This window comes from Pinus tabuliformis, chromosome 4_1, assembly GCF_031772625.1.
Source record: "Pinus tabuliformis cultivar Carrire ecotype Pingquan chromosome 4_1, CPIR1, whole genome shotgun sequence".
Lineage (NCBI taxonomy): Eukaryota > Viridiplantae > Streptophyta > Pinopsida > Pinales > Pinaceae > Pinus > Pinus tabuliformis.
In genome coordinates this window covers 993,282,587-993,302,379 of record NC_142303.1, presented here as the reverse complement: position 1 = coordinate 993,302,379, position 19,793 = coordinate 993,282,587, and the positions used below count along the sequence as shown (strand labels likewise).

At 42.1% G+C, this 19,793-nt stretch overlaps 1 protein-coding gene across 2 annotated transcripts in view; it reads left to right on the top strand.

Moving 5' to 3' along the window:
- The window catches only part of LOC149179483 (Tetrapyrrole (Corrin/Porphyrin) Methylase), a 159,892-nt gene that overhangs the window by 70,054 nt on the left and 70,045 nt on the right, over positions 1 to 19,793 (top strand). For both annotated transcript variants that reach the window (XM_089420682.1, XM_089420683.1), the window contains exons 4-6: positions 16,760 to 16,989; positions 17,115 to 17,154; positions 17,405 to 17,496. In XM_089420682.1, coding sequence (XP_089276808.1) covers positions 16,760 to 16,989; positions 17,115 to 17,154; positions 17,405 to 17,496 — 362 coding nt within the window. The remainder of the gene's footprint in view (positions 1 to 16,759; positions 16,990 to 17,114; positions 17,155 to 17,404; positions 17,497 to 19,793) is intronic.

Sequence of the window (19,793 nt, the reverse complement as noted above, 5' to 3'; positions counted from 1 at the left end):
ACCTCACACTATCACTGGAAATCCTGGCTGATTCAACCACTTAATGGCCAGCCCTTGGCTGCCTCTGGGCAGTCTCTACGCAATCACTGCATAGGCTCTGCATCACTCCTCCCGACTGATTGATTTACTTCTGAGATTTTGACTTCTGCCCTCCCGCTCTTACACACCCCGGCTTCTGGCTCTGAAAATCGATTCTCCAACAAATTTACAAATTCCTTCTGGGCTTCAGCTTGTCTGGCTCTACACTGCCTTTCTGGCTCTGTGTCAGCCTTTCTGGCTCCGCGCTACGTCTGCTAGATCTCTCTTTGCCTTCTCTGCTGAGTATTCCCGGATCAGGAGAAATCTCCAACCGAAACTATCCCTGCCCCTCACTGCAAAAGATCACTTCAAATTTCTCTCCCAGAAACTGTTGTGCTTTAGAAATTTGATCTTCTGATCTCCCACTCGATGTGATTTCCAAATGCCCATCAAGCGTCCTCTTATAATCCTTCTGCTGAGAATCAACGACCCAGATTAGATCTTAATCAATGACTCAGATCATTTTGGCTTGATCCTCATCTTCTTCTAGAAGTTTCACCCACAGTTAGATTAATACCCTTTAAGTATTTTAATTTCCTAAGTTTAGACTTAGGCACCCATTTAAAATAATTAATTATTTTAATAAAACTGATTTCGGGTGGAATTTCCCAAAATGATTTGTGGGTATTGTGGAATACATGTGTCTAAGCCACCTTGCAAATTTTGAGGCTTAGAGCACATTTGATGCTTCCAAAAATCAACAAAGAGCCGCTGCCTGTTGACTCGCCTGATGCCAAGCAGCTTGCCATTGCCCGACGCCAAGCAGCGCGCCATCGAACAGTGAAGTTCAAACCTGTGTCGACCAACCTCCACACTCGGTCGACCTCTACCAGTCCTCTCGCTCAGCCCATCGACGATTGCTCAGTCCATCGCTGACTCTCACTACTCAGTCCATCACTCACTCAGACACTCCTAAAACAAAATCGCTGAACCTTTGTCCATTGCTGCACTCAGTTGATCGACGACCCAGCCCATCGGCCCCATCCACAGTAAGTTCATTGTACAGTGCTCACTGTTGTGTAAATATTTTTAATTTTTAATTTTTCACTGTACTTTTTATAGCCGCATATGCATTTTTTCGCTGTAAATTTTGAATTGTTCACTGTAATTTTCAATGTAATTTTTCACTAAATTTTTTAATTTTAATTTTTATTGTTTTGATTTTTTTTTTAAAATCAATTCAAGAATCAAATTTCAAAATTGAAAAGTTAAAAGTTAAAACCCTTGTTGCAGCCTACAAAGTTACAACCTATGTCACAAGGTTTGCCGAATTTGAACCTCGAGGTTCGAAATTTGGTGAACCCAAAAAAAATTTCAAATTCGTTTAGGTTCGTCGAACCTCAACAAATTTGAACCTGAAGGCGAACCTAAAGACGAACCTGAAGCTAAATTTTATAAAAAAAAAAGAATTAGCGTTTGAGGTTAAAGTACAGGCAATTTTTGTTAGTTGTTTTAAGGTTTATGAGAAGAACCATGGGCACCGCATCGTTTCCTTTTGTTCCACTTCCCTCCAATTAGTTTCCTGCGTTGGCGACTGGTTTAGCTTTATTACCATGGTTGTCGATAGATTTTCACAAGCCAACTTCAGTTTGAGTGTACTCGCCCTATTGTGCTCAGTGCTGTGACTGTGTGTTGTATTCTCTACAATTTCATGAATTAAATTTCTAGATGTTGCTTGTCCCCACTGCTCGGAGCGTGAAGTGAATTGTGGTCATGATTTCTCCATGATTTTGCAATATAGTTCTATTGTAATTTGTATTTTGAAATTCTGATTATGTTTTTAATTGTGTCATTTTTTCAGAGATTGTAAGTATTTGACATTATACATGTTCTTTTCTTTTAAATTTTGGAGATTGAAAATTATGCCATTCCTTTTTGTATTTGAAAACTACTATAGTGTATGTTTACATTTTGATTTAACTAATGTCATTGATAATTAGATGCTATTATGATTAAGTTATTCATGTATGTTTACTAATAAGAATTCTTACTCATATAGCTTTATTGATTGATTTTGATTTTTTATTATTTTATGTCATATACATGTTTATATATGTTGAAAAATATGTATAGTTGAATTTAATGTCGAACCTCATCGGAAAATTCGAATTCGAATCGAATTTAATTGTTGCCGAACTCAAATTCGAACCTGAATCGTGTGGCATAGGTTACAACTATGAGTTAGTGTTATTTTGGGAACAATGGGAATAGTGAAAACAACTACAATGGTAGGAGTCACATGATGCACAAGAAGAAATTGAAAGCAGTCATATGAGGGAAGGAAATCAGAATAGGCCTTTGCATGGTGTAGATTCTGAAGGCCCACCAAGAGATCTGGCAAAATTTGCAAAGGGGACATTTAATCCTCTAAAACCGCTTCTAATCTATGTAACCCAACTTTCGGAAAAAAATCCAAAATTTGGTGGTGGCTCACGTGATTGGGTCTGCAATATTTGTGGGCATCACTTTGTTCGCAACTATACCAGGGTGAAGCAACATATTTTGGCTATTATAGGTAAAGGAGTCAATATGTGTCCCTCAAAGAACCTGAATCCAACTCAAAGAGAGCAACTTTGGAGGCTAGAAAGGGCATCCACTGGAAAAGGACTGTTTTCTAGCAAAAATATTGATCCATGCACAAATATGCCTCCATTCAGTGCTTCATCAAAAATGGCAAAGGGTTCTACTGGTGCATCTCGTTCTTGTGCAATGGGTGCTACAGTGTTTGGGATGTACAATGTTTTAGATCCAATTGACATAGATGATGCAATTGGAAAATTTATTTTTGCCAATGGAATTCCTTTCCATGTTGTTCGTTCTCCTTTTTACAAGGAAATGGTCCAAGCAATTGCAAGAATAGGGCCTTCATATGTACCACCTGGAGAACATAAGCTAAGAACAACAATTTTAGATAGACAAGTGTCCAAAATTAATGTGCAAAAAGAGAGAATGAGACAAACATGGTTGAGGTTTGGTTGCTCTATTGTTATGGATGGATGGACTGACATCCGAAAACGCCCACTAATCAACATCATAGTGACATCTGCAGAAGGTCCATTCTTTCTTAAAGCTGTTGACTATTCTGGAAAGCGCAAGGATGCATCTTTCCAATTTGAGCTTCTTCGAGAAGCTATAGAGGATGTTGGGGCTGATAGTGTGGTGTAGGTTGTGATAGATGCAACAACAATTTGTAGATCAGTTGGGTTATTGATTCAAAGTAGGTATCAACATATTTTTTGGACTCCTTGTTGTGTGCATGCACTCAATAATGCACTGAAGGACATTAACAAAATTCAGTGGATATCAGACTTGGTGACAGCTGCTAGAGATGTGTAGATGTTTATCCGCAACCACCACACCTCCTTGGCCATGTACATGGCTCACACGAGGAAGGAATTCCTCAAGCCCACCGATATTGGATATGCTCGCTATTTTCTCTTATTGGAGAGGATGCTAGAGGTACACACACCTCTACAATCCTTAGTTGTGAGTTCAGAGTGGGGAAGGTGGTCAGAATGAAAGACAGACGCAGGGAAGAATGTCGGGCTTCATGTGTTGGACAATGATTGGTGGGAAGATTGTTCTTATTTGGTGGCATTCTTGGGCCCTATTGTGGAGGTCATTCGTTACACTGATTTAGATGCTCCTAGTCTTGGAGAAATCTATGAGACCTTTGATAGCATGTTGGGTCATGTGAAGGCGACCATTCAGCAGAGGGAACCCTCATTAGAGTTCTATACATCCCAGATTCGACCCATCATTCAGCATACATGGGATCACATGAATACACCTTTGCACATTGCAGCGTATGCATTAAACCCAAAATGGTATGTTGAAAGGTCTCGGAGAGTGCCTCCTGTTGATGACCCTGAGGTAAAGAGTGACTTCTTAGATGCAATTGCAAAAATGTACAATGAGGAGGAGGGAGAAAAATTTCGAAGACAGCTAGTTCAGTTTGCATCTCTTAGTGGCCACTTCAACACACGTGGTGCTCGGGCAGATCGCATAGATCTAGCCCAATATGACCCGATTGATTGGTGGAGGATGCATGGGGATGGTGCTCTAGAGCTCAAACATCTAGCTATGTGTTTGTTGTCTTAGATTGCTAGTTCCTCTGCAACAGAAAGGAATTGGTCCATATATAGATTCATCCACTCTATCAAGAGGAACAAGCTTACCTCTAAAAGTGCTGAGAAGTTAGTCGCTGTGCACAGTGCCCTACGTCTTGAGCATCGGAAGACACTTGAGTATTTGAAGGGACCAACAACATGATGGGATGTTGATCCAGAGGATGATGCACAGGTAGATATGGAAGAGAGAATTGATGAGACACAAATGGGGTTGGTTGGTGTGCCACTTAGCATGTTTGAGAATGCAAATGATTCTGATTCAGATGGTGACATGGTTGATCCTGATTTATTCATGCAATAGCTGGGTGTAAAGACTAGCGGGGCATTATCTTGAGCAATTATTATCTTTTGATATGTTCTTATGTTATTAACTTATTTGCTTTTCTGTTTCAGGCTTCAGTTTATTTTGAATCTTGATATATGAATCATGATATTTTAGACTTGAGTCTTGACTCTTGATGTATCAGACTTGACTTTAATTTCAATATTCAATATTCATTGTTCATAGTTGAAACATCAATATTGTTTAAACTTTAAAATTTTGAACATTTATTTTCATTGTATATTGTTAGTAGTTACAATGTACAATTACAAACTTACATGTATGATTCGTTTTAAATTTGTTTCAGTTATATGATTCATCGATTTATAATTTATCCTTCATTATGTAAGTGTTATATATTATATAATGATAAAGACAATTACGTTATAAATATTAGAATTTCAATGATATATATTCATAATTTTATATTTATAAGTTTTTAAGAACCCAACATCTCCCCACCTTTCCTAAAAAATGGTGGGGATCTTTTGCATAGGCCGCTCCTGCGTATCCCTGTGCCTGCACCCCCTCATCTCGGAAACTTGGTGGAACATTGCAGAAATGTGCTGCTGCCTGAAAGGATCTGCTGCTAGGGCCCTCTCCACTACTTAGAAAATTCTGGGAAATTAATCCTAACCTCTCCTCAATAAACCTAGAATAACCCACGAAGGGTTTGGCCAAAGCTTGACCCCGGAAATTCGACCCTCTTTGGCTTGAGTGGCTTTGCTACTGGGCAAATCGACCCACCTGTAGAATCTGCTGCTAAATGCCTCAAAAATGCCTGCAATCCCTGTTAGAAGGCTCCCCAAGCCTTCCCTCCAAGTTTCCACCTCAAGCTCCTCTCACTCCTCAACCTACCGGAGTGACTCTACCTAATACTTCACAATCCCTACTCTGCTATAGCTTCCCCTCTGCTATAGTAGGACCTCACTACTGCTAGTATGATTTGGGACTAAGTAGAATTCCCTCCTTGGGTTGGCACTCGAAGTTCACGAAGCAAGGGCTAGGATCTCCGCTTGGAAACACCCGTGTGCTGAACAACACATGCAGACTGAAATGATATATGAATGACCAAAATGAGAGTCCCTTCTTCCTTTTGTCATGCTGCCTCTAAGATTGCCCATGTGGGCCCACATCGAATTCCTCACACCAATTCCTCTCCATTGAGAGTGTACTCTCCATGTTGGTTGAAATTCCCTTGTGGTGCCCCACACGCTCCACCAAGGCCGCAATCTTTCCTCTAACTATAACGTTGGAGTGCCTCCTATGCCAAAAATCAAATGTGGTTCCTCTAAGCCCACTTCCCCTAAGTGTAACCATGTAATAAACCAAAATTGAGCAAAATTGATATTTACTTAGTAAAATACTAAGTAGGAATATCACAGTCCACCCTGCCAAAACGTTGCTTGTCGTGAAGCAACTACAATGAAGGATGTTGTAGTATCTGCTCCCCCTCCTACGTGGCATCCTCATTTGGTAGATTCCTCCATTGAATCAAAAACTCCCTGATGACCTTGTTACGCAGATGCCTCTCCATGGTATCCAAAATGGCCTCTAGTTCCAACACCAAATGCCGCTCATCATCCATAGGGGGTAGCTCTGTAGCTGTTGTAACCTGCTGTCCCAGTGCCTTTTTTAGGCAAGACACATGAAATAATAATTAAATATGGATTAATTAATATATATTATGGGATATAATGACCATCTTAATTAAAATATGTACGTCTCTTAATATTTGGGATAATAAGAATAATACACCTAATCATTTTAAATTTACCAAATGGACTCCTTTAATTACCTAATTTTAGCTTTTTCGAGAATATTAATTGCCTTTTTTAGTAGTTTGACCAAGGTCACTAGGTCAAATTAGCCGTTAGCATTTTAACTGTTGGAGTCTCTGCACGCTCTATTTAATCACGCTAAGCTGGATTGGTTCTTCAACTTGTCCTGACGATGAACCACACTGGTTGGTTCGAAACGCGTCGACAAAAGATTGGTTATGTGATTTTGCCGAAGATTATCTTACAATATTATGGATCACAGAGGTCTAAATTCATCAACACATGAAAGATGTTGTGCACCCAACTCCTCAGGGCTAGCTCTAGCTCATATGCCATGTCGCTTCCTAAATCATTTTGGAACAAGATTAATTTTTGTATTATGGGGCCAATTTTGGAGTTAGTGGACCCCATTCAATTTTATTAGGAGATTAGACTATGAGAAGATGTTTTTTTTTGTAGTTAAGTTACACATGGGGGCCACCCTCATTAGGGAATTACGCACTCCCTAGTTCGATTTGCATGGAGGGGGACAACTTTTGCATGGTGTTGGTTAAGTGAGGGCCCACAATGGAGGACGAAATGGAGGGAAAAGTGCTCCACGAAAACTATATAGGACAACTCTCCTCTTCTCATTATTTCATGAGAGTACATCGATTTCTCTTTGGTTGCTCGAGCTGCTTAGCCGAGTCACTGGATGTTTAGCTCGAGTTCTTCAGGCGAAGAGCTCACCCTTTCTTCGGGGGACTTCGAGTGCCACCCTAGGAAGGTTTTCTTCATTTCTTTAGGAGGATCAAATTGTGATTTCCAGCAGTAGCATTTCCTTCCAGGTGGTGCGTATTACTGGAGGACGCAAGTGGGAGAGGAGGCTGAGTTGTTGGTGGTGCTTAGCAGTGGAGTTTTGATGTGGGATTTTCTGACGAGGAGGCTAGGGAGGATTGTCAGCATTTGGTAGAGTTTGGGAGCTGATTAAGCTTCTGGTTTGACAGTGTGTCTTTCACACTACCTGGGCCAGCACAGAGGCAGTGTTTGGGAGCTCATTTTGGTGGGTAGAGTATCATCCCTTGAGGATGAGATTTGTCGTGGAGGTTGGAGGAGTTATTTGGAGTGGTGTTTGCTCCCTTTTGAGAGCTTGGAGGAGGACTTTGTGGCCATTCCTTGTAGGCCATATTTCTGGAGCTGTTTGGAGGGTGTAGGCCATAGAGGAGGTCAAATTTGGGAGGTTGGATTCAGGCCAAACCCTTTCTGGGTTTTTGTGGGTTTTGGCCAAGGAGCTTGTGGCTGAAGTTTCATCATTATCTGAGCACCAGAGACGAACTTCCTTGCATCTCCTTTACAGCCAACAATTGTAGTTACTAGGAGACAACGTAGAGCATTAGAGGAGCAGTGGCTTTCTAGCATTTGGATTATTGTTTGACACCTGGGTTCTGTCAAGCTTGCCCTTGAGGCAAGCCCAGGTGCATTTTCCACACTATTGTACTTGCTCCATTCCATAAATAAAATGGCTCAACTGGTTCTCATTTCTGTTGTGTATTGAGTATTTGCTGATCGTTTAATTTTTCTGTGCATAAATCGAATTTTCTTTTGTATATCACTGTTTGTTTAAGTTTGGAACATTACATCATATGCTACCTCCCCCACCCTCCGAGTGACACGATATGGTCCATAGAAGCGGGGTTTGAGCTTCTTGATTCCCTTTTGTTTGAGTGTAGATTGCCGGTATGGTTGGAGCCTCAAGAATACCAAGGCCCCTACTCTGAAATGCCTCTCAACCTTTCCCCTATCTGCATAAAGCTTCTGCTAGTTTTGGGCCATCCGCATGTTGTCTTTTAGAGCCCTCAAGATATCTTGGCTCTCCTGTATCCAGTCCTTTGCCCTTGGGGCCCTGCTGTCTCCAAACATAATGTCAGCGAAAGACAATGCATTGTAACCATACAAAGCTCAGAATGGTGACATACCTATGGACATCTGGTGCATAGTGTTGTAGTAGTATTCACCCAAGTGTAGCCACTGTATCCATGCTCTCTGCTGACCTGTCACATAGTTACACAAGTAGCCCTCTAGCCACTTGTTAACTATCTCCGTCTGCCCGTTTGTTTGAGGGTGGTAACTGGTACTCGGGGTGAGCTCAGTACCCACCAACCGGAATAGCTCCTGCCAAAATCCACCCATGAATCGACTGTCCCGGTCACTGACAATGGTCTTTGGGAGACCATGTAGCCAAAACACCTCCCTGAAGAACAATTCGGCCACTTGTGAGGCCGAGTACTGGGCTGGGATGGCGAAGAAGTGAGCATACTTTGTTAAGCGGTCCACCACTACTGTAGGCAGCCCGGTAATGAAATTCATCGATATGATCTCCCATTTCCCCTCTGAAATGGGAAGCAACTGCAATAGGCGTGCGGGGTGTGTCTGCTCACCCTTGTTCCGCTGGCATGTGTCACACTCCCGGATATGCCTCAGAACATCATCCTTGAGGCCCCTCCATGCAAAGCGCTCTCTAATGGCCTGGTATGTCTTCGTGAACCCTTGGTGCCTTGCTAATGGTGAATCGTGGGCAACTTATAGAATCTTCTCTCTCAGTGGGGAGTTGGGTACCAAGTAGATCTAGTCTCTTGATCACTCGATACCGGTCATCTATCACCAACCCATCAAGGATCTCACACGCGAACCGGTCCTTGGAGTACTCCACTAGTAACTGCGCCCTCCAATCCGAGGCAATGCTCATCAAAGAAAGAGTGGTTGGCCTCCTGGACAACGCATTAGCCACTACATTGTGCTTCCCTTTGACATACTCAATGTCAAAGTCATATGCTTGGAGCTTGCTCACCCACTTTTGCTGCCTCTCCTGCAACTGTTTCTGCTCCAAGAAGAACCTGAGGTTGTTGTGATCTGTCTTGACTTTAAACCTGTTCCCCACCAAATACTGCCTGAACTTGGCCAACACATGCATGATGGTCAACATCTCCTTATCATGTATGGAGTACAGTAGCTCATGGTGCAGTAGCTTTCGACTCTCAAAAGCTATTGGGTGCCCTCCTTGCATGAACACGACCCCCACACCCATTCCTAATGCATCACACTCCAACACGAAAGGTTGAGTGAAGCCAGGAAGTGCCAACATCGAACAACTACTCATGACCTCCTTAAGGCAGTCAAATGCCTCCTGCGCTGTAGTGGTCCACTCGAAAGCCCCTTTCTTCGTCAAGTCTGTGAGGGGTGCTGCTAATTGGGAGAAGCCCTTCATGAACTTCCTGTAATAAGTGCAAATGCCTACGAAACCCCTTAGCTCTGTCACATTTCGGGGCTCTGGCGAATCCTGGATAGCCCTGATCTTCTCCTCATGTACTCACATTGTCCACCCCAATGGTGTGCCCTAGGTAAAGCATCTCAGTCAGCCCAAACTCGCACTTGGACAATTTAGCATAGAATTGCTGCTCCTCCAGAATGTGCAGTACTATCTCAAGGTGCTGCAAATGCTCCTCCCAAGTCCAGCTATAAATCAATATGTCATCAAAGAACACTAGCATGAACTTCCTCAACTGCCCACAAAACACGTGGTTCATGCATGACTGGAAGGTAGTTGGTGCGTTGGTCAGCCCGAAGGGCATAACCAAGAACTTGAAGTGCCCATAATGGCACCGAAATGCTGTCTTCGGGACATCTTGGTCCCTCACCTGGATCTGATGGTACCCCGACCGCAGATCAATCTTCGAAAAGAACTTAGCTCCCCTCAACTCATCCATCAACTCATCTATACGTGGGATGGGGTAGCAGTTCTTCAGTGTCTTCTTGTTGAGGGCCTGATAATCGATGCACATACATAAGGACCCATCCTTCTTCTTCACCAGCACAACCGATGAAGCAAAAGGACTAGAGCTGGGTTTGATATGTCCAAGTGCCAATAGCTCGTGGATGGCCCTCTCTATCTCATCCCAATACCTTGGGATGTTGATAAGGAGTGGTGATGACGACATGCACTCCTGGCTCCAGCTCGATAGTGTGCTCAAACCCCCGGTCAAGTGGTTGACTCGGTGATATGTCCCAAAATACAACTAGATACCTATCAAGAATAACCTGTATCTCCAGATGTGGTGGCTTGGGCCTTCCCCCAACCTCTCAAATCCTCAACTCCATAGCCCACTCAATGTCCCCATGTCTCAAGTTAGCCTCCATCCTGTGGGCCGAAATAGTCTGTGGTGGGTATAAGTGCATTCCCTGAAGCAACACTGACTTGCCATCTAGCCCTACAAACTCCATCTCCAACTTCCTCTAGTCGGTTGTGACTCTGCCAAGCGAATAGAGCCACTGGATTCCCAACACCACGTTGGTGTTCAGTACGTCTACTACAAAGAAATGATCTGTCATGGAGTAGTTCCCCATGGTCACTGTCAAGGATAGCACATAGTGAGTGCACTGCATGGCTTTGTCCCCACGCACAAGAATTGAGAATCCCTCAAACTCCTCATTTGTGATGCCCCTCCTCTGAACCAACTGAGCATCAATGAAATTGTGGGTAGCCACACTGTCCACTAGAACTGATACACACTACCCCTCAATAGTGCCACTGATCCTTAAGGTCAAAAATTTGGGTAGTCCACGCAGTTTGGAAGGACACCTCCGGAAAGTGCAAAGGAAACTCCCCCTGGTGGTGGTGGTCGTCCCTCCTGAGGTGTTGCGTTGTCATCTCCACCCATCTCAAAATAGGTCTAATCCTCTGCATCGCTTTCAGAGAAGACCTCAATGTAGTGGGCCTTTCCTGCTGCACATCCGTGCCCTGGTGCGCATGACTCCTGACAAGTGAAGCACAATTTTGTCCTCTTGAGGTCTCTCTAGGTCTCCTCATCTAACTGTCCACACCCCTGATTGGCCCTCGATGGTGGAGCCCTGGTGTCTTTCCCCCTCTAATGGAAACCCTGTGTAGGGATTTGTTATGCACTTGACCTGCGAGAAGATGCCAGAATACCAAATATACGAAGAAATACAACCCAGGACACAAAACAAAATTAGAAAAAACAACAAGTATTTTATTATTCTGAGATGAAAGCAATGTTCACTTGCGTCTTCGAGGGGGCAACCTCCAATAGAGTAGAGCTCGATTACCAAATAAGACACGATGCCCCTCAATGGGGAGTCTCTATCCTTTATATAGGATTCATACATGCAATACTATGGGTCAGTACCATGGTTCTCTCAATACCATCTATCTAATACCATGGCCCGTTTGCAACTAACTGTGGTCCCTTTCTTTAATTGCGGGTCAACCACTTACAATTATTAATACAGGATTTATTGACTCTTTAACTAACTATAACTCGACCCTATTACATAAATAAAGGGGTTAGGGTTGGACCCTAACATGCCCTCCCCCATAAAAAACAACCTTGTCCTCAAGGCTGAAGCTGCGGGAATTGCTGAAGAATAGTGGCTGGTTCCCATGTCGCATCTTCTGGAGAGGTGTCTTTCCACTTGACGAGGACTTCCTTGATCGTGCAGCCGCGCAGATGTCGTTCTCGTGTGTCGAGGACCTGTTCAGGTTGGAGCCAGAGTGAACCTTCTTCATCCAATTCAGGTAGACTAGTTTGAATTTTGCAATTGTTCCCCACCACTTTCTTGAGGCATGATACATGGAAGACGGGATGGATTTTTGCAGTTGGTGGCAAGGCTAGCTTGTAGGCTACTTCTCCAATGCGCTGAAGTATTTGATAAGGTCCGTAGAATTTTGGAGCTAATTTCTGACAACCCTTGTCTTTGAGTGATGTTTGCTTGTATGGTTGCAGCCTCAAGAATACCTGATCCCCTTCTTGAAATGTGCACTTTGAACGATGTTGGTCTGCCTGTTGCTTCATGCGATTCTGAGCTTGATGGAGATTATCTTTGAGACGGGCTAGCATGGTTGCATGGTTCTGTAGGAGTTGATCCACTGCTTGCACCTTAGAGCATCCAGGGATATAAGAAGTAGGTGAAGGTGGGAGTTGACCATACACTGCTTCATATGGAGTCATCTTGGTGGCGGCATGATAGTTAGTATTATACGACCATTCAGCTAGAGGTAACCACTGTACCCATTGATGTTGCTTTTCTGAAGTGAAGCACCTTAGGTAGGTCTCCAAACATTTGTTGACTGCTTCAGTTTGACCATCAGTTTGGGGATGATAGGAAGTACTTAGTTGGAGTTGGGTGCCTTGTAGCTTGAAAAGTTCTTGCCAAAAGTCACTGTTGAAGGTTGGGTCACGATCAGACACAATGGAAGTGGACATGCCATGCAGTTTGAAGATCTGGTCCATGAAAGCTTGAGCCACCAAAGTGGGGGTAAATGGGTGGGGTAGGGCACAAAAATGAGCATATTTAGAAAGTCTATCCACAACCACCATGATGACTGACTTGTTGCCTGACTTTAGAAGACCAGTAATGAAATCCATAGAAACATCCGTCCAGATTGAGGCAGGGATGGGCAATGGTTGTAAGGTGCCTGGGGGCTTGACTATTTCTCCTTTGTGGCATTGACACACATCACATTCAGCTACAAAAGTAAGAATGTCAGTTTTCATGCCTATCTAAAAGAAGGAATAACGAGTGCGAGCATAAGTCTTCTGAAAGCCTGTAGTGGGAGATGAGTGCAACTTTGCCAAAATGCGCGTTTTGAGGGTGGATGTTGGCGATATCACTACTCTATCCTTGTAGCGAAGAATCTCATCCTTCTAAGAGTAGTCCACTGTGGAATTAGGATCTGCTCTCAAGTTATTAATGAGTTGGGAGAGAGAGGGATGTGAAAACCATTCCTTGCGGGCTTCTTCAATCCAATTTGGAATGGGAAGAGAGATTGATAGCAGGGTGCTGTCATCCTCAAATTGGCATGATAAAGCATCCGCTACTACATTTTCGCGCCCTTTCTTGTAAATTATCTCATAATCATATCCCAACATTTTGGCCAACCATTTATTTTGCTGGGGCGAGGATAGATGTTGCTCCAAAAAATATTTGAGGCTTTGATGGTTTGTGTGGATTTGGAAACAATGCCCCAATAAATATGGTCACCAGGTGTCTACTGCATGTAAGATGGCCATCATCTCCTTCTCATAGGTAGATTGTCCCAGATGTTTCCCACTTAGTTGTTGGCTGGTGAAAGCCAAGGGTCAACCTTCCTGCATTAAGACAACCCCAATACCAGTGCCTGAAGCATCACATTCAATCACAAAAGATTTGGTGAAGTCGGGTAGTGCCAATATGGGAGTGGAACACATGGCCTGTTTGAGAGCCATAAACGCTTGTTGTGCTTCATCAGTCCAGAGGAATGAATTTTTCTTGAGAAGGTTAGTGAGGGGTCTAGCAATGCGACCATAATTGCGGAAAAATTTGCGATAGTAGCCTGTGAGACCCAAGAATCCCCTCAAACTCTTCAAGGTCTTTGGTTGGGGCCAATCCTGCATTGCCTGGATCTTTTTGGGATCCACCCTGACACCTTCACGACCCACAATGTGGCCCAAATACTTGACTTCTTCCATGCCAAAAGAGCACTTGGACAGTTTGACAAATAATTTATGCTTTCGAAGTAGTTGCAAGAGCAGGTCTACATGCTGAAGATGTTTTTCCCAGGTGAGGCTGTAGATGAGAATGTCATCAAAGAAAACGAGGACAAATTTTCTGAGATATGGTTTGAGCAGGTGATTCATGAGGCTCTGAAAAGTGGATGGGGCATTACAAAGACCAAATGGCATGACCAAGAATTCATAATGGCCTTCATGAGTTTGGAAAGCAGTCTTGGGAATGTTTACTTCATTCATGTGTATTTGGTGATAGCCCAAGCAAAGATCTAGCTTAGTAAAGAATTGAGCAGCATTTAGTTCATCCAACAAATCATCAACAACCAGGATAGGGAATTTATCTTTGATTGTAAGCTTATTGAGGGCCCTGAAGTCTGGACACATGCGCCATTCCCCATCTTTCTTGAGCACCATGACCAATGGTGATGAATAAGGATTGATGCTAGGACGAATGACACTGGCTTCCAGGAGTTCCTTGATGATTTTTTCAATTTCATTCTTTTGGGCGAAAGGATATCTATATGGGCACACATTCGGCGGTTGTGCCCCTGGGACCAAAGTGATGCTATGATCATGTTCCCCTCTAGAGGGTGGAAGCTCTTTAGGTTTGTCAAAGACCTATTGGTGGCGGTTTAAGACCTGTTGCATCTCAAGATGAATATGAAGAGTAGTGGGCTCGATGGCCTGGATGGCATTAAATTGGGCGATAACTCCATGATGGCCCTTTTTCAACAACTTTTCCATTCGATGCGAGCTGATGATAGAAGGAGCACTTGCCTGGAGTCCACGGAGGGTATGCATGTGGTCATTCTGCTTAAAACTCATATATAACTCCTAGAAATCCATTGTGATTGGGCCTAGTATGCGAAGCCATTCAGCACCCAAGACAATGTCACAACCACCCATGTTGACAGCAAACATGTGGGTCTTTAGGTGGTAATCTCCCATCTGAAGTTTGATATTTTCACAGTGGCCTTCACCTTTCATTGCCCCCCCATCAACAATCTGGACTTGGAAATTAGAGACTGCCTTGACAAAATAATGAACAGCTTTGGCGACTCTCTGATGGATAAGGTTACGAGTGCTGCCACTATCAATCAATACTACTACAGGGCGATGTTTAATAAAACCTTTGATTTTGAGAGTTTGGGGCGCAGAAATGCCTGCCAAAGCATGTAGTGAGATAACTGGTTCTTCTGGTGTAGTTGGGAGCTCATTGTCCTGCTGGGTGTCCTCATCTTCCTCCTTTGGTCCCTCAAGGGGTGGGGCTTCCTCAGATGAGCTGTGATCAGTAACATCAATTTGGAAGAATTTGGGTTCCTTGCATTTATGCCCCGGGGAGTATTTGTCATCATAGTAGTAACACAATCCTTGTTTTCTTCTTTCAGCCATTTCTGCGGGGGACACCTTTTGAACCTTAAGTGTTTGGGTAGTGCCCTGAGCCTAGGTGGGGCGTCCCTTGGCTATGAAATTTGGACGAGGCGACTGGGCAACTAAAGCACGTTCCACTTCGATAGCCTTTTTGCAAGCATCCATCCATGTGGGTGGGTGGTGCATCCGGACATGGGCTTGGATGGCTTCTTTGAGACCACTTATAAAACATTCCAAGTAGAATTCATCTCCCAGACCTTCTGTGCGGATGGCCAATGTCTCAAAGGCTGTAATGTAGTCTTTTATTGTGCCTGTCTGTTGGAGCTTAGTAAGACGACCCAAAAAATTAGATTCACGGTCAAAGCGGTCACAAATGGATTTTGAGAACACCTGCCAAGTAATTTTCCCGGGATAGCATTTCTGATGCCACTGCCACCATTGCCATCTCTCTTGGTCCAAGTAAAGGCCTCCCACACATAGTTTAGTTTCATCATCTACGATATCATTCAGAGTGAAATATTGGTCCATTTGTGCTACCCATACTGCCGGATTAGAGCCATCAAATTTGTACATGTCCAGCTTGGGTGGTCGAGGGTGGGAATGTTGGTGATTTCCATGGAAGTGAATATGATGGCTAGATTCGCCTTCAAGGTCTTCATTAAACCCATGTGCCTCCGATTGCAACCCCGACTTGCCCCTTGTGAATGTGTCCATGAATTGCTGCATCTGGTCCGCTAGGCTCTTGAAAGAAGCCAACTGTTTTTCAAGGCTCTCGATCTTCTCGTTTTTACCATACACAGATCCTGGTCACTTGTCGTCACTCTGAAAAATTTTGTGACCACCCGAAAATTGAAGCTGCTTGTCCAATTGATCATTTGTTGGAAATACTTTGAATACCATCTAAGGATTACATATCCATTATTTCTGAGAAATCTTGGGGATTATGAGATGTGTAATAGAGTAGTATTTTGTTTCGCTGTTCTTGCTGGTGTATGAGATTTTGATTATACACCAGTAATACTTTAAGTTGCTTCCAACTTCGGTTTTCCTCTATGTTTGGAATCATATATATATGCTACATTGAGTTGTATGAAGCGTCACAATGAATTGCAGGCTTCTTGTCTACTCCTATAGTCATTTAGGCATTCCCTTTGTCAAATACTGAAGAGCAATAAGTTGAAAGTTCTTTGGAAATGTGCACAAGTATGTTTGCCATCCCTTGTCAGTTCCCCAAGAAATGCAAAATGCTATTAAGCTAAGTATTTTCATAACTTTTGATGCGTATTTTGAGAATCTGAGATGCATATTCCTTGCCCACTCATTCCTGCTCATCTTTTTTGTTGGTGGCAATGCATATTTACATCATGACTGTTTGGATCACTAGTGCTTGCTTGATTCAAAGAACTTACATAAAAATCAGATGTTGATTACTTTTTTTATGGAAGTCGTATTTTTATCTCACCATCTGTTCAATTTCATTTTACAGTAAAGCATTATGTTCTTTCCAGTATTAAAATTTGTATGATGTCATTACAGGGCAACTACACATTCTGATTTAGTGGTCCGAGCTAGGAAGATGGGAGTTGAAGTTAAAGTGATTCATAATGCATCAGTGATGAATGCAGTGGGGGTTTGTGGTTTGCAGCTTTACCGATTTGGGGAGACGATTTCCATACCATTCTTTACAGAAACCTGGAAACCTGATAGTTTCTATGATAAGATAAAGGCAAACAAGCAACTTGGATTGCACACGCTGTGTTTGTTAGGTTTGATTTTGGGAACTTGCACAGTGCATTTTGAAGAAACTTTAGGAGGAAGTTCAGATGTCTTAGGTTATTTCAAGAATATTAGAATGGTTTTCTTTTGACTATTGAAAATGCTTCCTCTGCAGACATACGTGTGAAGGAGCCATCAATAGAATCTTTGTGTAGGTGAGAAAAGATTCAAAACTTAAAATGTTATTAGTCTAGTATTTCTGTAAAATAGCAATGCATGCTGCTAATTTTGCATTAAGATTTGAATATGATTTACACTAGTAATACACATTTTTACTTGTTAACTCTATGTCAAAATATTTGCATGGTGCTTAATAACGAAAATATAGAGTGCAAGGTGGAATGTTATATGCATGTATTAACTCATAACAACAATTTTGACATCCTTAGTGGGTCTGCTTTACAGAGGAAAGAAAGATTATGAACCACCAAAGTTCATGACCATAAATACAGCTATTGAGCAGCTACTGGAGATCGAAGAAAAGCGTGCTGAATCTGGTAATCTTTAGTTATTTCTTGATTGAAAAGATCAAAATAATTTTTTTCACTGTTAATGCACTGCTTGTTTATTGTTACTGCAAAATCTGGCACCCCGGTGTTAGGCTGTCCTAGATCCTTGACAACCATGGGATCCACCACCTCTGTCACCTCAGTAGTGGATTCCCCTTCTGTTTTGTGGGAAGATGTTCTCCCTACAAGGGAGGCTTCCCTGACAAGACTTAGAGGTTAGATAACTAAGGGATCTTAGCAAAATAGTGTTGAAAATGTAACTAGTATCGTCTTCATAATTGTTATTTAGCTCTTGACATAATGTAATTCTTATGTGTATATAAAGAAAGAAAAATATTTTCGTGCCAAAAATGAGTTCTTGGAGACTATAAATATATGGTGACTTCTATCTATTGTGTGTTGAAGAATGTAACTAGTGTCTGTTTTCATAATTGTATTTGTCAAAAGAAAAATTTATTGAAGCATGGGTTTCATGCTCTTTCATTTATTTTCTAGGCCACAGCCTCCATTAAGGCTTCTAGGTTTTGTCAAGAGTCAAAAGAGTCATTGTCACATTAATTAGACCCTTCTTGGGCTTTTGTATCATGTAATGAAATTTATTTTTATGTAAATGAAGTTATTTAGGCCTCCCCCACCAAGTCGGCCTCAACCTAGACAATTCGACCTCATGGAAGCAGTGTAAATAGAGGGAGCTCGACTCACCTGGAAGCACACACACTCTCAAGTTTGATCTCAAGAAGGAATTCACAATTACAGGAATTCAGGTGTGATTGTAGGAATTTGTGATTACATGAATTCAGGTACAATTGCAGGAATTCGCGATTACAGGAAGAAGGGTACGATTGCAGGAATTAGAGTACAATTGCAAGAATTCGCGATTACAAGAATTCCCGTATGATTACAAAAATTCGCAATTACAAGAATTCAGGTACAATTGCAGGAATTTGGGTTCGATTGCAAGAATTTAGGCACGATTGCAAGAATTCACGTATGATTGCAGGAATTCACGTATGTTTGCAGGAATTCATGATTACAGAAATTCGCGTATAATTACAGGGGATCGAAGTTGCAGGTTGAAGCTGGTAGATGCAGAATCAGGGAAAGACTTGTTGAAAGGCTAACTTGGTGATTGTAGGAGGTCTTTGTCTAGGTCTAAAGGGTCTTGGATTGTCTCATCTTGATTTGAATCTATGAGTGGAAGAGTTTGACTAGGTTTTCCCCTGTATAAGGGTTTTATCTGGTGCGCCTATATCTGGTGTCATTGATCTTCACGTTTTGATTTGATAATTGCTTGATGAAAAGAAGATAAAAGAACATAAAGAAAGTTAATAAGACTACAAGAATATCACAAGTAATTATCAACATAAGAGAATCTTTCTATCTTTCTGATTTTCTAACATGGTATCAGAGCTAAGTTAAAGCAGGAAAGAAAAAGACAACTTGAAGTTCTATTGAAAGGGCCAAAGAAAAAGGATTATATAAGAAGAGGAAGGCCTACTATCTATATCAAGAAAAGAAGACATGACAATGAATATTGAAAATAAGTTAGAAGGAGCCTCCAACTAAAGGGCATGGAAGAAGAGGATAAATCTCATCCTTGCTAAGCACAAAGTATTGGATTTTGTTCTAGGAAAAGTTGCGAAATCAATAGATGGTGCAGGAAAGGAAAAGTACAGGGAAACAAACATCTTGGCCATGAATCTAATAGTAGATGGAGTAAAAGACAATATAATCCCCTACATATCTAACATAGATATTGCTCAAGAGATGTATGAAGCTCTCTCCAAACTATTCACCATCAAGAACATTGGACAAAAGGCCAGTCTCAAGAATGAACTAAGAACAATGAAGAGGACAAAAGGTGATACTGTTTCTTCATATTTTGTTAGGATCTCCCAAATAAGAGATGAACTACAAGCCATTGATGAAGCTATACCAGAAAAGAAACTTGTGATTGTTGCACTATTAGGTCTACCAAAATCATGGAGCTCTTTTGCATTAGGTATTAGTAGTTGGAAGGACACACCATCCTTTGAACAAATGTGGAATGCTTGCAGTCAAGAAGAAGCTCGCATCTCATTAGCAAATAATAAGAAGGAAGAAGATGAGGACAACACCTCCAATGCATACTTTGCTAATCACAAGAAGAAGGGAGGATATAAATTCAAAGGACCAAAGAAGAAAGTTGATCTATCAAAGATTGAATGCTACAATTGTCATAAGATGGGACATTACAAGAGTCAATGTCCTGAAAATCCAAGGAATAAAAAGAGAGAAAGAGAACA